Below are 16697 nucleotides of genomic sequence, written 5' to 3' on the forward strand. Positions count from 1 at the left end.
GTCTCCTTACAAAGGAGACGTGGGAAAGGCGACCAGAAGGTGGAGGAGGTGCCTCTCTCCTGCCTCAGAAAAGCGAGGGGCGCGCCTTCACCTTGGGACTTCATGGAGCCTCTGGATGGAAGTCCGAGGGTGGCTGCCGTGTCAGGGTGGGCCGGGGAGGGCTCAACACGTCCAAAGTGGGGCTGCGAGACAGGCTCTTGGCGACGACACTGTTCTGTGTGTGGTCGCAGGTGTTTTATACACACAGGTAACACACATAAAATACAAAATTCAAGATAAAGGGTAAGTGAAGAGCTTTCTCGCATGTCCCCCTACCCCCCCCACCCGCCCCAGGAGACATTTAGTACATTTTCAAGCACGCAGGCATTTCTGGAGAACTCCCCTAATTCAGGAAGATTTGTCCTCTACTGTCTTGTAAGGATTAGAAAGCTTCTGCCCTCTGCCAAAAGACTTTCCTGTAACCCCGTGTTAGGGCGCATCATTCCTTCTTAGGCATGCACTAGATCCTGCTGTTCTAATCCACCGGGAGGCTTCCTTTCTGTGGCCACCTAGTCCAGCCAGGAAGGGTGGCTAGGGACGGGAGTCTGTCCCTGGGACACCCCTCCTAAGTCAGTTCCAGTCTGGGTAGATGGTCTTTCTGTCTGGGTTTTCCCTCTCCATCTCCCAGAGGATGCCTATCCCCCTGTGCTGGCCCTCCTCAGCCATCTATTCTTTTTTCTTGATTCACTCACCTGTTCGGGTGGAGCTGAAAAGCCGTGTCTGGGAGATCATTTTTTTAATGATACTGCAAGCCTGAAAATGTCTTGGTTTCACCCTCACACTTGATTTGTAGTTTGCCTAAGCATAGAACTCTACGTTAGAGACCTCTTCCTTCAGACTGTGAAGGCATTGTCTCCTCCCTTCTAGGAGTGTCATCAAGAAATTCACAAGCAAGGGCACCTGGGGGGCTCAGTGTGTTAAGCCTCTGACTTTCGACTCAGGTCATGATCTCAGGGTCCTAGGATTGAGCCTACATTGGGCTCTCTGCTCAGTAGGGAGTCTGCTTGTCCCTCTTCCTCTGTCCATTCCCCCACTCGTGCTCTCTAAGTAAATTAAATCTAAAAAAAAGAAAGAAAGAAAGAAAGAAAGAAAAATTCACAGGCACTCGAATTTACAATCCTTTACCACAGTGGAGGCTTGTTCCTCCCTGAAAATTTTTAGGATCATCTGTTGAAATTTCAGGGTGGTGCCTCCATGTGCCTGGACTTTCTTTCACTATGTTGGGAACTCGAAGACCCCTCAGTCTGGACACTCCTGCCCTCCAGTCCTGAGAACCTGTTTCATAGGTTATTTCATTAATCAATTATTTCCACCAATGACTTGTCCCCCATTTGCTGTTACCTCTTTCTAAAATTCCTATTTTAGGGTGTCAGAGGTTTGAGACTGAACCTTGAATGTTCAATGTATTCTCTCCTGCTTTCCATCTTTACCTGTTGCTCTGCTTTCTGGAGGGTTTCTGCCCATGAGGCTTTTGTTTCTGCTGTCACAGTGTTTAATTTCCAAGAGCTCTTCTTCCACACACGTCTCTTTTTAGAGAAATGTTCTGTTCTTGCTTCAAGAAAGCAATGTCTGAGGATATGAGTGAGAAACGTTGAAGTGTCATTCTCCTGTTTGGTAGGTTTGCTCCATTGTTTCTTCTGTTTCTACCTTCCAGGAAGACACTTTGCATGCTGGCAGGTAGTTTTTTGCTCATGAGGAAGAATAGGCCAGAGAGCTATTTGGAAATACTAGGCTTGTAAGTGGGGCTCATCGAATTTGAGGTTAACTCTGGGGTGCTCAGGGTGGGGGGGGCTGTTAATTGGGGAACCCCCATCAGTATCTCTAAGTCCTTCCTTTGGGCTGGCCAGGCTCCCCAGTAAGAGTCTTCCAGTGTCCTTCCTGCAGCATATAGGTCTGGCTGCTAGTATTTTTGAAGCCAAAGAGTGGACAGGAGTGGGGAGGGTCAGCATTCTGGGTACTGGAGACCCACCTCCAACTATGCCTCCTTCTGGAATCCCTGTGTGCAAAGACAGACGTCCAGGCTGCTGCCAGGATGGCACCAGGGCCACTGCCTGTAATCTAAGAGCTTCTTAAACATGAGAATACCTATTCTAATAATTCAAGGTGCTGAGGACTCATCCCGGAATAAAAGACAAATCCCAGCCCTCATGGAATTCAGAAAATGGACATATAAATATATATTAATATGTGATTCTCAATGAAACGTACATGCAAGGGATGCATGCACTTTAAAGGAATGATGTTGGGAGAGGTGTTGCCATAGGAGGACAAGAAGTGGTGTCCGAAAATTCTTACAGACCACAGGCTGACCCCTCTCCTGATACTGAACAGTTTCTGTGGCTGGTCATATAAGCAACCAAGCAGGTCAAGGCGCCCGTGAGCGACTGCCAGGAGCGAACTGCTGTCCTGGGGACCGCAACAGTGGGGAGCAGCTTTTGTGCAACCGCTTGCTGGGCGGGTGGCCCTGGGACCCCCACACCCCACACACACACTCCTCCCTCTGCACCCCATCCCAGGTCCCAGACAGGGTCCTTGACGGCTGGCTGGTACACCGCCCCCACCGCCCCCTGCCTGCCTGGGGCTTTTGTCACGGTCGCTCAGGGAAAGCACCTGGATGGCAAGACTCGTCACACCGTGCTGGTCCCGCGAGGTACACCCTGAGTCCGAAGGCATGCACTTAACCGCTGCACAACTCCCACGTGGGGACACAAAGCCCTGGGAGGAAACCGGACGTCATGGGGACCCAGAAATGGGCTGCTGCACTGGGCCTAGGACCAGTTCACAGAGCTGACCACCTAACCCCTGGCCTTGTCACTCAACCTGACATCTCAGGCAATCTGACCGAGTCCAGTGAAACATATGTTTGGGATGCAGCCACCCTGCCCCTAGTGTCACCTGTTTGCTGGGAAGAACAACTCTTTCTTTGGGGGAAACTTTACCCCTACCCACTATGGCACCTGAAGCAAAGCCGCTGGTTCAGGGGGCTTCCTTCTCAAAGGTTCCCCTACATGCCATCTGGTTCCCCAGGGTTCAACTCAGCAGGGTCCCTGGGCTGCATCTGGTCTACTACAGGGGACACTTCAGCCCACAGATTAAAGATTCTTTGAGGTCCCAAACTCGGCAAAGTGGCCGCTAGTCTCTGGGTTTCTCACAGGTATGCCCATGGTGAGGGCCCTGAAGTGACCCCTGAAATCAAGATGGTGGTGGAGCCCGAGTGGCCCACCTGTTACCAAAGTGGCCAGTTCTTTTCCTACTCAAGATTGTTTGCCAAATAACCAAACCACGTTTGATGGCAAGCTGGTGATTTATTCAATGACCAGAGAATGGAGAAGGGAAGTTCATGCTCTAAAGTCATCTTCTTCTCGATTAGGTCTCATGGTCAGGGTTATACGGGTTTAGGGTAATTAAAGGGCTGGTAAGCAAGCTGACCAGGGGTGTTTTAGGGAAGAGGAAGGGAGCTTTCTTGGAATCAGACTGCCACCTCTTTTTTTCCCTTAAATGGGCGCAGTTGGATCTGTCAGGGCACTAGTAGGTGTTTGGGTTTTTTTAAGATTTTATTTATTTATTTGACGAGAGAGAGAGGGGCAGAGCGGCAGGCAGAGGCAGAGGGAGAAGGAGACTCCCCGCTGAGCAGGGAGCCTGATGCGGGACTCGATCCCAGGACCCTGCGATCATGACCTGATCACCGACTGAGCCGCCCAGGCGCCCCTAGGTGTTTTTTGTTATTACAGTGATACGGTAATGTCCTGAGGTCATCTGGAGGGTTAGCACAGTGTCTGAACTGAATCAAACTGGTCCAAAACTGGGTCACTGGGGCTTGTTTGGAGCTTGTGGCTTCTGGCTGTACCTTAGTTTCTTGTGGCAAGCAGCACCTGTAAGCAGGGTGAGAACAGTGGGTTAGTGTGGCCTGTTTGGAGCTCGTTAGAGAGTCTCGAGGGACACGCCCACTGCCCCTTACAAGGCAGCACGGTGCCACCTTCATGGACCTGACTGTGGGACTGTGAGGGACAAATCTACATGCTCGTCCTTGGTGAAGGAGGCCCCCTAGCACGGGCCTTGGCCACTCTGGGCAGACCAACTGGCTAGACACTGGCCCTCTCTCCAGGTGGCTGGCAGTACCTCAAGGCTCCAGCCCCATTTTCAGGTTGCATTGTCACTGTCCTCGCCCCATCAGCTGACTCCGTCACCCTTGAAACTACCGTGTCATGTTTTCAGCTACCCTGTCCCTTGGTAGTCTGCCAGTGGCCACCACCAGTGGGCCCTAGTGAAGGTATTCCAATACTCTCCAGGTCTCACCAGTCGTTTTGGTCATAGCCATTCTAGGATGTAGGAAGTGGTATCTCATTGTGGTTCTGATTTGCATTTCCTCAGTGACTAATGATATTGAGCACCTTTATGTGTGTGCATTGGCCATTTGTATATCTTTATTGGAGACATTTCTGTCCAATCCTTTGCCCATTTTTTTAAGTTTATTTTTTTTAGTAATCTCTACGCCGAACATAGGGCTCAAACCCATATCCTTCCAACTGAGCCAGCCAGGCACCCCTCCTTTGCCCATTTTGTAATGGTTTGTCTTTTTATTATGGAGGTGAACGTGTTCTTTATATATTCTAGAAAGAAGACCCTTACCACATATATGATTTGCAAAAATTTTCTCTCATTCTGTGGGTTGTCCTTTCACTTTCTTCATGGTGTCCTCTGAAACACAAAAGTTTTTAATTTTGCTGAGGACCAATTTACATATACATATATATGAAAAAAAATAAAGGGAAACCTCACCAAAATGGAGTCAGGAGCCAGAAGGGGAGCCATGCCACTCCATGGTATTGATTACAGGAAGAATTGTGAATTACAGACCCCTACAAAACGATCCTCAACAGGAGAGTCAACTACAGGCCCCAACAGGGGGTGAGCCCAACAGGTGAACATACAGCCTCCACAAAAAATGGCCCACCCCGCGCCTCAGCCAAGAAGCCCTCTTCACCTGGACTCTTGCTTCTCTCCAGTGGACTTTAGTTCAAAGCAACCCCTCCCAATGCCCTCCTCCTCCATAAAGTTCCTCACCTTTGCTGGACTGGCACATGGTTTTTCTATAGCTTGCATGTCCCTAATTGCAATTCTCTGCTATTCCCAAATAAACCCATTTTTGCTGGTAAAATACGTGACTTTTATTTTGAAGGTTAATACATTTTTTTTTTTTGGTCACTTGTTCTTTTGTCCCTAATTTTATGTAGGACAACAGCTGCTCGACTGGACACCAGCCCTGGGGGCTTAGAAAAACTTCTTTTATGCCGCAACCATTTCATTTTGTGTGCCTGTCACAGGGGTGTAGCCCACACTGAGGCAGTCTCCTTTAGCACCGGGTTGGTAATCTGCATGAAAATGTCTTCATTCTACCCTCAGCCTTGAAATAAACTTTGCTGAGCATTCAATTCTGGTTTGAATTTTACTATTTCCTTGGAAAACATGAGTTTTACTTTTCATTTATCTGTTTTGTCTCCGCTATTTGCAGAACCTGAACAAGAATTCAAACGGAGGCCTGGTAATACAAGTCTGAACACCTACGTGTTATAACCAAAAAAATTTAAATACATTTAAAATGTCATTGTTAAAAATTAAATCTTACTTTAATAAGCTACACAATCTTGCTGCCACTGTTTTTTTTTTAAGGTATTTCTTTGACAGAGTGAGTGCGAGCGAGGGAGCACCGGCAGGCGGACGGGGAGAGGGAGAAGCCGACTCCCCACTGAGCCGGGAGCCCGAGGTGGGGCTCGATCCCCGGACCCCGGGAACCAGGACCCCAGCCGCCGGCAGACGCGTAACTGCCTGAGCCGCGCAGGCGCCCCTTGCTGCCACCGTCCTCTCCGGGTCTACGCGCTTCCTTCGGCCTGGACTCGTTTGCAGCCCGCAAACCCGGCTTCCGCTGACTTCGCGGAGGTGCCAGCCCCGCAGCGGGCGGGCTGATAGGAGGGCAGCGCGTCCCTGGGAGCGTGGGGGCGTCGGGCCTCCTGGTTCCAAGAGCGGCGCCCTCGCGTCCAGCCCGGAGCCGGGCCTCCGGCCCCCAGGGCTCGTCCCGGAAGTGGGGGAACGAGCCCCGGACGTGGGGGCAAAGGTCGAAGGCCAAAGGTCAAGAGGAGGGGCGGGCAGGCCCGGGGGGGGTCTCTGCGGGCGGTAAGAGGCAGCCGGGCCGAGGCGCGGCCGGACGCGGCCACCCTGCCCTCCGGGGCCTTCCGGGCTGCCGCCCCACGGCTCAGGGTCATCGACGACCGGCATAGGGCTGGGGGCTCGCCCAAGGCCGACACTCGGAGCCCCGCTCCCGCCCCGCCCCCCGCCAGCCTCCTGGGGCTCCGGGACCCTCGCCCCGCCCCCACCTCGCCCCGCCCCCTTCCGGGGCCCGCTGGTCTCGCGACGCCTGCGCCGTCTCGCGACGCCGGACCGGAGGCGGGCCGGGCCCTGACTGGCGCAGCCGGGGGCGGCTCCGCGGGGCGGGGCCAGCCGTCCCCACCGCGCCATGGCTGCCCTGCGCGCCCTGCTGCCCCGCGTCCGCTGCCCGCCGCGTCCCCGGCCCGGCTGCGCGGCCTTGCGCCCCTTCGTCTCGGGTGAGTACGGGACTTCGGGCGCGTGGGAGGCCGGCACCGCGGCCGCAGCGGGACCCCCGGACCCCCCTCCGGGGCCCGACCCTGGCCGTCCCTGGAAGCCCCGTGCCTCCCGGCCCCCGCTCCCGTCGGCGCCCCCCCCGTGCGCGCAGGGCCCGGCCCGGCCCTCGGCCGTGCGGCTGCGCTCGCAGCGCCTGCGGCCTCGGTGCGCTGGTCTCCGCGGGGACTGGGGGCCCCTCAGTTGGTGGGACTCGACGAAGCGCTGAGACCTCTGGCCATTTCCGTCCGGGTGTCGGTGGTGAAGTGGTGCGGGGTTTACGGGACTCAGAGGACGTGCGCTCGGGGCCTCCGGGGCGGGCACGGCCGCGTGCCCCGAACGGCAGCGCCGCCCGCGCAGGCCTGCCCGCACCCGCGGCTTTTCCCGAGTCTGCTCTTCAGACCCTGCGGCCCGCAGCCGGCCGGGCGTGCCCTCCACGCGGGTCAGGGCCGCAGTGCTCCCGAGGCACTCCGGGCCCTGTCCCTCCCCGCGCCGGGGCATGGAGGCCCTGCACCCTAACCCTCACCCGGGTATCCACTTCCTGCCCCGCTACCGGAGCACGCTGATTTTACCCTGAGTTCCCTTTGCTGACCCGCTTCCTCGGGTCCTGACCTGCCACCAGCAATCACCCCCTGGGCTGCAGACAGCCTGCTGCTAAGCATCTCGCCCGTCACTCCCACCAAACCCCCGGGGTGTGCGCAGACACACACACCTGCGGCTTCTGAGGTTAGCCTTCTTCCTCTCCCGGCCATACTGACCCTCCGCCCGCCCCGGGTCAGCAGCCTGCCCTCTGGCCCGTGCTGTGCCTGCCGCTCTGCTCCCTCACCCAGCTGGTGTTTCTGGAAGGAGCCTATCTCCCCATCCCTTGTTTCCGATGAATCCCAGGGTGTCTGTAGTGCGGGTCCTGGGAAATGTTCAAACTTCTGTGAAGGTAGAGAGTGGTGCACAGGCCACCGTGAGGCTGAGAGCTGTGTGCTGCTGCCCGAGGACTGGGCAGCGGACATGTCGGGGTCACTCTGCCCACGACGGGTCTGATGCCTACACGAATGGAAATCCCTTCTTCCCCCAGGTGCTGACTTTCAGTACATCATCGCAGAAAAGAAGGGCAAGAACAGCAGCGTGGGCTTCATCCAACTGAACCGCCCCAAAGCACTCAACGCACTCTGCAATGGCCTGATCAGGGAGCTCAACCAGGCCCTGGAGGCCTTCGAGGAGGATCCGGCTGTGGGGGCCATCGTTGTCACGGGTGGGGAGAAGGCCTTTGCAGGTGTGTGGGCAGCATGGCAGCAGTTGCCCAGGTGTGCGAGGGGCGGTCTGACTGCGGCATGTGGCATTGTGAACAGACTTACACCTGCATGGTAGCGTCAGAAGAGTTAGGACAACTTGGGGTTTACTTAAACCTAGTGTAAAAAGACACAGGTACTTCTCAGAGAGCCACTCTGCCTGTTTAACGTTCACGCATGCTCTGCCAGCAAAATAAGATTATTCAGAGTGAATCGGGTCCTTGACAGTTAGGTTTTGGGTGTGTCAAGCGCTTAAGTGACTGATGAATGAGCCTAGCCTTCCCAATCCAGCTTGCATCTGTTTCCCTCCGCATCACCTCCATCAACACATAGCATGGCACGTTGCTACCATCCCTGCTGCCCTACTCTGTCCAGATGGCCAGCACCTCACAGGCCCCTTAAGCATGGGGCCCTGTGTCAACCATTCCCAGCAGCCCCCAGTGCCTACACACAGTGCACACTCATAGCTCCGTGCTGGTTTGGGGGTGCAGCAATAGTGGGGTCTCTGCTGTCTCGTAACTGGGACTCGTTTCCACCCCCAGCTGGAGCTGATATCAAGGAGATGCAGAACCAAACATTCCAGGACTGTTACTCTGGGAAGTTCTTGAGCCACTGGGACCGACTTGCCCAGGCCAAGAAGCCGATCATAGCTGCTGTCAATGGCTACGCTGTGAGTGTCAGACCAAGTCTCTTCTCAGCACACTGGGAGGCATCAGATAACCTATTTTTATTCTGAAAAGGCTGGAGTTTAGTTACAGCCACACCGTTCCTGCCGAGCAACACCACAGATCCAGGACGTGCGGAGAGGAGGTGCTGTAGCACCAGCTTTCGTTAGCGGGTGTTCCGCTGCCAGCTCCCCCATTCTCAGCCCTCCCTGTGACTCCTGGGAACGTCTCCCCTCTGCTAGGCTGGAGGCCACACGTTGGCTTTTCTGCACGGTTTTCAGTGGTTCCAGCCTGCTCTGCACCTGTAGGCTGACCTCTTCTGCCACCCTCGAGAGCTCGGTGTCCTCTGTGTGGTGTCTGGGTCTCTGGGCACAAGGACACTCATGGGCACTGGGGCCGGTGGTAGTGAAGCAGTGTGGGCAGCTCAGCTCGTGATCACTTAATAAAGCTCCCTGTGGGTAAGGCGAGGTCAGCCAGTCAGGTTCACTGGGACCACAGTCCAGCCTGCTGGTTCACAGACTCTCTCTGGCTGCTCTCGAGCCCCCACAGCAGAGCAGAGACTGTGGGACCCCAAAGCTGAAAGAGCTTGCTGTAGGGTCCTTCTCAGAGGGAGGTCGCCAGCATCAGCCAATTGTAACTAACTTAAAACTTTGCATCTCTTTTAATCTTTGCTACACCCTGGGCCATGTTCATTTTGACGGGAAATTTAAATAAGCAAATGGAGTAAATTTCTGACTGGGTCCCCTGGCGGCGCCTCGTGTTTTGCAGCTTGGTGGCGGCTGCGAACTCGCTATGATGTGTGACATTATTTATGCTGGAGAAAAAGCCCAGTTTGCACAGCCAGAAATCCTACTGGGAACCATCCCAGGTAAAGAGTGATGACATCTCTATAGCTTAAACTCTCCAGGTAATTCTCCAGAATCTGCCCACACCTCAGGAGCTTATCGGCTTTTCCAGTAATAGACAAAAGTGTGTAGCTTACATCTGACAAGGGATCCCGGCTGTGATATGAGTCCTGGCTGGTGGCCACCTGGCTATGCCCATTGCTCCCTCTGCTGACCAGCACACTAAGCCCCAGGGGCACAGCGGCACTCAGAGAATGGCCCTGGGGGCCTTGGGTCTCTTCAGGCTCCTCTGATGACCGCCAGATCCTTTGTCAGACGCTATTAGGAAATGCTGGCCACATACCACACTATAACTGCAGTGATTCCTGCTTGTGACCCTAAGTTCAGCAGAGCGGGGATTCCTCCCCCACGTGGAGGGTGACGGGAGCCATGGGCAAACAGTGACTCCTCTGTGTCCCGGGGGGCCACCTGATGAGAGCTTCAGGCTTATGGCCCCACAAGTCTCTGCCCTGCATGTAGAGCCTGGAGCCGAGGGCATCTGCTGAGCAGCTGTCAGGTCAGGAGAGGGTGTCTGGGGTCGGCTGAGGGCGAGCAAAGCCCTATATGACCTCTGCTCTCTGCTGGGCTCTTTCCATCCCAGTGCCCAAGGCCTCTGCTTAATTGAGGCAGCACCTGAGTCTGTTGGACTGCGGGTGTGTCCATCAGGTGGTCCCCTTGGCTCACCCTGGCAGCCCGGGGTTCACTGTGGGCCGGACAACAGGGTAGACCACTCTTGGTTCAGCTGCAGAGTGTCAGGTGAGCAGGAGGATGAACAAGGCGTGTGGAGGCCAGCACTGGGACAGAAGACCACACTCAGAGCGGCCTGGGAGGCAGAACCCTTGCTCTCGCGTCAGACCCTGAGGGGAGCAGGCAACAATCGGAGGCCACCCCAGCTGCCCTCCAGGTTGAGCTGGGCCAGGGTCTGAGCTGCAGGGGACCCGATGTGCTGGGCATAGGGCCCGAGTATGGAAAGGAGCCTCTCCTGAGGTTTCTTGGGTTACCTCCTTTCTGTCCACCTGCCCCACCCAAGGGGCCCCATCTTCATCCCTCGTAACTTGCTGGAAGTGTGTCTGTGGCATCTGGGCATGCACTGGCCATGAGCCAACTATGACCGGTAGCCCTCCGCCCCTGCAGGTGCAGGGGGCACCCAGAGACTGACCCGCGCTGTTGGAAAGTCACTGGCCATGGAGATGATTCTCACTGGTGACCGGATCTCTGCCCAGGACGCCAAGCAAGCAGGTGTGGGCCAGGGCTGCCCCACGGAGCCGCCCTCATGGGGAGCTGAGTGGGAAGAAGGGGGCTGCATCCAGGTGTGCCCATGGGCGATCAGCACGTTGACTTCAGGTGTCCTGAGAACCCGGGGGACAACTGCCTTTATTTGGAATGCCACACGTACGAGAGTAACTGAAGTATATATCAGCTTCAAGAGTCAAAACCATCTTTTTTCCCAAGCCCAACGTCAGCAGTGGGGGATCTCCAAGACCCTCGCAGGCACACCCTTTCCCTGCCCCAGGTGACCCACTCCTCCTCCCTCTTGGTGTGTCTGTAAGAGCCTTGGGGCCCCACCTCAGGGGTGGTGTGGACCCTGCATCCCCGCAGCCTTCTCGGCCCCCAGAATACCCCAGCTCTAGGAGTGGTCTTGTGACTCAGAGAAGCACAGCCATTGCTGTTTGCTATTTACCTGTTTGTGTTTTAGGTCTCGTAAGCAAAATCTTTCCTGTGGAGAGACTGGTCGAAGAAGCCATCCAGTGTGCAGAGAAAATTGCCAGCAATTCTAAAATCGTAGCAGCAATGGCCAAAGAGTCCGTGAACGCAGGTAGGGGTTCTGCCGGGAGGAGATTTCTGAGGGCTGGGAGCCGTGGTTCTAAATGATGCATTTTAAGCCTCCCTGGACAGAAATTGGGAGGGTTCTTAACACTGGGATTCTGGCTCTTTGTAGAGTTCCAGTCTTTGGTTGCTGGCTCACAGATTCTCCTGAAATGCTCTGAGTTGTCCTTGGTATCAGGACCCAAGAAAGGAGCCGGCCTGAGGGACAAGAGTGACAGGCACTGGGCTGCAGGGAAATGGTTGGGAAGGGCAGGGCAGTCCCTTAGGCAAAGCCAGTCTGGCTCCTGAGAAACCCGGCTCGCCTCCTGGAACCTGGCGGAAGATGCTCCTCTCGCCAGCAGTTGTGCCTGCCGCCTGGTGGCCGCACAGCCTCACGGGACACCAGCGTGAACTGGGGACAGTTCACGCTGCTCCTGGTTGCTCTGGACGCTCCGTCCTCTGTACAGGCAAAGCAGCTCCAAGCCCTCCTGAGAATTTCTTGAGTCTTAATGTAGCGTGTTGTGCTCAGCATTGGGGTAATACTGCCCAGTGCTGCCTGTTGAGAAGGCCGTGAGCCCAGGATAGCTGAGCTGCGTCAGGTCTGTGTGCTCTTCTGCAGGGAGGCGGTCAAGGCCCCCGGGCTGCTGCCGGCCTTAGTTGGCTGAGCTGTTGTTTGTGACGTGGCCACAAGGGTGAGCAGGTAGCACTCGCTTAAGAGGTGGACACTGCTGTTCGTGCACAGGGCCAGTGAGGCCACGGTCAGAGGCACGTGCCATCACCCCAGCTGCTCACCCAGGGAAGATGCTTCACCTTCACTGGAAGGACGGCCCAGAGCAGTGGTATTCTTACCACCTGGGACTCTGTTCTGGCACAGTGTTCCTTTTTCAGGTTTTCATTCTTAATTTTTATGCTTTTTAAAACATATTTAATTCTGGGGTGCCTGGGTAGCTCAGTCCGTTGAGCATCCTGCTCTTGGTTTTGGCTCAGGTGGTGGTCTCAGGGTTGTGGGATTGAGCTCCACGTCGGGCTCTGCACTCAGCCGGGTATCTGCTTGTGACTCTCTCCCTCTCTCAGCCCTCCCCCTGCTCGTGCACACACGTGTTCTCTCTCTCAAAGTAAAATCTTTAAAGAAAACAGAAAGTAATAAAATATACGTAGTTCTGCAGGTTCTCAAATCCTCTTGTGATTGGACAGAGTTGGCCTTTATTCAGTTCCTCGTGCCTCTCTTCTTGGGGCCACCAGCGGTGAAGCTCCGAGTAGGTTGCTCTGCTGGCATCTCAGCCAGGGTGGGGCATTGAGACGGGGGTGCTTCCCAGGCTGTGGTCTAAATCACAACGAAATTAAGGTTGATGTGGGTCAGTGGGGAGTGTTTCCTATCACCATAAAAAAAGTTGCATGTTCCCACATCTAACACCTGAGTTCATAAGTTCAGGGTTCTCTTTTTCAGCTTTTGAAACGACATTAACGGAGGGAAACAAGCTGGAGAAGAAGCTCTTCTATTCAACTTTCGCTACCGTGAGTAAACATTCAGTGGAGACACACATGGTCCAGCTGTAGAAATCACTGGGAATTTCCTTCTAGATTTTTTCATTAAATAGCATTTCTCTTTGGTCAAACTGTTCGCTTTCCCTGTAGCTGGATCCAGTGTGTCCCGTCCACGAGCATGATTTTTGCAAATGAGTACAGTGTGTAGAAGTTCACAAGTGGGAAGGGTGACTTCCTATTACAAAAGGTCTGATGAATGGCACCTTTAAACAGCAAGCTCCTGTATTTAAATGCAGTGTATCTGCCCATAATTTTCTGCATCATTCCCGTTACTTGGAATGGAGTTCGAATGTATTCTAATACTGCAATCTGAAGCTTCAGATCAATGTTTTCTAGGATTTGACAGTCACTGAAAGGGAGTCCTTCTTGTAAGTCATTAAAACCCGTCTCTCAGTATCGGATAGTCGTATGTAGGTGTTTCATGAAAGAGAGATTAAGAAATGACTTTGGCTCTTGAGGAAGTGAAGGTGTGTTTGTGTATATATGCACACATGCAGGTGATGAATTAGTGAATGACCCAAACAGGTGCATCTGAGGTTCTCTGTGGGTGAGAGTTTATTTGACACACAAATTAGTGGTTTCTGAATGATCACACCTAGGGGCTGGGGGGGGGGGGCGGCATATAAAAATGTCATTTCCAGGCCAACCCTAAGTGGTCAGGGAATCCAGGCCATTCCCAAGTTTCCAGGTAGTCCTGATGCAGGACCCTCCCTCCCTGAGCTCCTCCACTCTGTGAAATCTGAGTTTCAGAGGAGCCCACAGTCTGTGAGCAAACCACAGAGACAGGCAGAGCCCCACACCTTGACTCCAGAGGAAAACGTGAACGTCTATCCCTGCCTGTTTTCCCTTTCCCACAGGAAGACCAGAAAGAAGGGATGACCGCATTTGTGGAAAAGAGAAAGGCCAGCTTCAAAGACCAGTGAGCGCCTCCACCTCTGCCTAGAACCTTCTACTTAAAGACAAATTTAGAGTCTGACAGTCTTAGAAGCAAGTAAATCCTTCTTTCATAAAGGGCCGTGTAGGTGACACACAGTTTATCTGACGCTTGGGGCGCTCACTCCTGGGTGGTAGGCAGTCTTCACCCAGCGGCCATGAGAGTCCGTGTCTGGAGCATGTTCACACTCTGACTGACCGTATTCTTCTTAATCAAAAATTATGGGGCACCTGGGTGGCTCAGTTGGTTAAGCGACTGCCTCCGGCTCAGGTCATGATCCTGGAGTCCCGGGATCCAGTCCCACATAGGGCTCCCTGCTCCGCGGGAAGCCTGCTTCTCCCTCTGACCCTCTTCCCTCTCGTGCTTTCTATCTCTCATTCTCTCTCTCTCTCAAATAAATAAAATCTTTAAAAAAAAAAAATTATGAGGGGAGCCTGGGTGGCACAGATGGGTAAGTGACTGTCAGCTCAGGTCGTGGGATCAAGCCCCACATCGGGCTCTGTGCTCAGCGGGGAGTCTGCTTCAGATCCCTCTCCCTCTGCCCCTCCCCCACTTGTGTGCGTGCGCTCGATCACACTCTCTCAAATCAATAAAAATCTTTTTAAAAATTCCGCTCATGAGTCTTTGGTGATGTGTTTAAGTTTTACTCGATTTCAGGAACTGAGAGAGATTCGATGCCAAGCATTCCCTTTGTACAGCTGCCTTCAGGTGGAAGCACATCCCCTGCTTGGTCGCTGTGCAGTCTCACAGCCAGTGAATGTGACCGCTCAGAGGGCGGGTGCTACCAACTACGCGGCAGATGCGGATCCCGTTGTGCCTCTCTGGAGGCAAACGCCATGTCACTCTGCAAGCTTGTTTTGTCATTGTGACCTCAGTCAAACAGAGTCCATAAAGTAAGTCACCTGGCACACTCCCAGGGTAACCACTGTTAATAGGTATGTAGCTCTCTAGATGTTTCTCTGCACACGTGTGCAGACACACGGGGATAGCAGTTTTCTTATGAAAATGGAATTGCGCATCCACGCTTCTGCACAGCGTGCTGACCCGTTACCTTCTGCTCCGGTCCCACAGGTGCACCCTCTTCTGTCTGAATTGTGGTGAAGTCTAGGAAACAAAGCTTACCATCTCAACCATTTTTAAATCTGCAGTTCAGAGGCATTGAGCATAGTGACAGTTACGCAGCTGTCCCACCATCCATCTCCACGCTGCTTTGTCCTCCCAAACAGAGACTGTCCCCGACAAACGCTAACCCTCGTCCCCCCAGCAGCCCTGGCGCTGTCTCGGCTACCTTCCTTCTGTATCTGAATTCAGCGTTTCCGGGCTCCGTTAGGTTCTAGCAGGTCGTCAAGCTTGCTTTCTTCTCATTGCTCGGTATTATTCCTGTGAGCTTTCCGCTCGATGGCCCTGAAATACATGATGATACAGGAATGTCGCTTACTTATCCCCGTGGTGTTGGATGTTTAGGCTCGTTTCTTGTCATCAGGACTCCCATGGGTAACACTGCAGTGACCATTCTGTGCACGAATCCTTGCACTGCGGTGCGAGCATGTCTGTTAAGATTTCGAGAACTGAGCCTACTGCCTGCGGTGGAGACCTGCCCACTCTGCCCCATCAGCAGCAGTCGACAGGGCCCGTCTTCTGGTGCTTGTCAGTCTGCAAGATTGGTGTTAGGGCTGCTTGTATCCAAATCCCTAGGGTGCTTGCTTAAATACACATGCCCAGACCTGGATCAGAACTATGGGAGGCCCTGGAATGCGTGGTCTCCAGCGGTTTCTGGTGCCCCGCAGAACTGTGTTCGGGGCTATAACACTGAGTGTCATTTGCTGTGGGAGACAGAATTTCCACAGCAAGCTTCCTCTGCTGGCTTCGGACTGGTGGGCCAGCTGCATCCCCCAGATCACACCTCACAGGGCACTGGGTGACCGAGGGACCCCAGTTACAGGAAGCCCCCTCTGCCCCACCAAACATCTGCCACTGAATTCGTGGGTCAGCGAGGCACAGTGCTCTAGACCCTCCCATCTCTCCAGGCCATTGAGTAAAAGTCCTGAGCATGGGTCAGAGACCATTCTCCTACTGCTTGTGTGGGCTTCATGGGTGAAGGGGGCTGTCACTGTCCCAGGATGGGGCCCCAGCCTCAAAACATCCTCAGACCCTCTGAGGTGATGTCAGGACATGGGCATCTCTCCAGGTGGGTGCTGGGCACCATGGGGACCCAGCTGGCTCTTGGCGCTGTGCATGCAACAGAGCAGCTACAGCTTAACTGATGGCCCTACGTGAGGGGTGAGGCCCTGCTGGCTGCCATGCAACCCCCATCCCTCACCCCATCAGTCTTGCTCTATGGAGACGGCCCCAGTTCTCAGTGGAGGTGTGCCCATGGCACTGCGGGATGGCAGATGGAGTGTTGCCACCATTTTTGGAAAACAGTCTGCTACACATTCAACCAGGATCGGGCCCTGGAACCACCATCCTGACCCAGCCCTGGACACAGAGAGGCGGTGGGCTGCACCTCGGAGGAGGGTGGGGTGGGTATCTTCCAGCAGGGAGGTGGTGGCACCCTGAGCAGGAAAGCACAGTATGGTTCGTGGTCCCAGGTCTCCAGGGGCAAGGGGCAAGCAGGCAGGGCACTCTGGCCAGCTGAAGGCAAGGTGCTCCCTCTGTTCAAGGGGACGAGGTGTGGATACGTTCCCCACCCCACCCCCAATCTGGACACCCCATCTTCGTGGGGTGGGGGTGGGGAGGTCCAATCCTGAGGAGGACCAGCAGCTGGGGCCCCTGGGTAAGAGGTCAGGTCACTGCTGTCCTGGGATGGGACACTGCACCCCACTCAGGTACCTGAGGGGTGTCAGCAGGTTGGCGCCTGGGAGACGAGGTGGGACCCCCCACTAAGGTGCTCCCAGCACACCAGCTT

At 54.6% G+C, this 16697-nt stretch overlaps 1 protein-coding gene and 1 long non-coding RNA gene across 2 annotated transcripts; one reads left to right on the forward strand and one right to left on the reverse strand.

Moving 5' to 3' along the window:
• Positions 1-3335: 3335 nt before the first annotated feature.
• On the reverse strand, positions 3336-6342 carry LOC141371144 (uncharacterized). The gene is made up of 3 exons (XR_012375861.1): positions 5666-6342; positions 4669-4737; positions 3336-3911 (listed from the first exon to the last, which is right to left on the reverse strand). It is a non-coding gene; the product is annotated as an uncharacterized lncRNA (long non-coding RNA).
• Positions 6343-6487: 145 nt separating this feature from the next.
• ECHS1 (enoyl-CoA hydratase, short chain 1) lies at positions 6488-14401 on the forward strand. Its single transcript, XM_025880087.2, has 8 exons — positions 6488-6638; positions 7742-7939; positions 8498-8625; positions 9389-9488; positions 10639-10743; positions 11201-11320; positions 12758-12825; positions 13713-14401. Exons 1-8 carry the CDS (start codon positions 6551-6553, stop codon positions 13776-13778), a joined length of 873 nt encoding a protein of 290 aa, XP_025735872.1. The 5' UTR covers positions 6488-6550; the 3' UTR covers positions 13779-14401.
• Positions 14402-16697: the final 2296 nt, after the last annotated feature.

This window comes from Callorhinus ursinus, unplaced genomic scaffold (genome assembly GCF_003265705.2).
Source record: "Callorhinus ursinus isolate GAN/ISIS: 27379988/994484 unplaced genomic scaffold, GSC_fseal_2.0 scaffold58, whole genome shotgun sequence".
Lineage (NCBI taxonomy): Eukaryota > Metazoa > Chordata > Mammalia > Carnivora > Otariidae > Callorhinus > Callorhinus ursinus.

Excerpts from the sequence above, each read along its gene's own strand:
- ECHS1 (XM_025880087.2), top strand. The coding sequence starts at position 6,551 with ATGGCTGCCCTGCGCGCCCTGCTGCCCCGCGTCCGCTGCCCGCCGCGT. Across the intron at positions 7,940-8,497 it reads TGGGGAGAAGGCCTTTGCAG|CTGGAGCTGATATCAAGGAG; the intron begins GTGTGTGGGCAG and ends TTCCACCCCCAG. Across the intron at positions 9,489-10,638 it reads CCTACTGGGAACCATCCCAG|GTGCAGGGGGCACCCAGAGA; the intron begins GTAAAGAGTGAT and ends CCGCCCCTGCAG.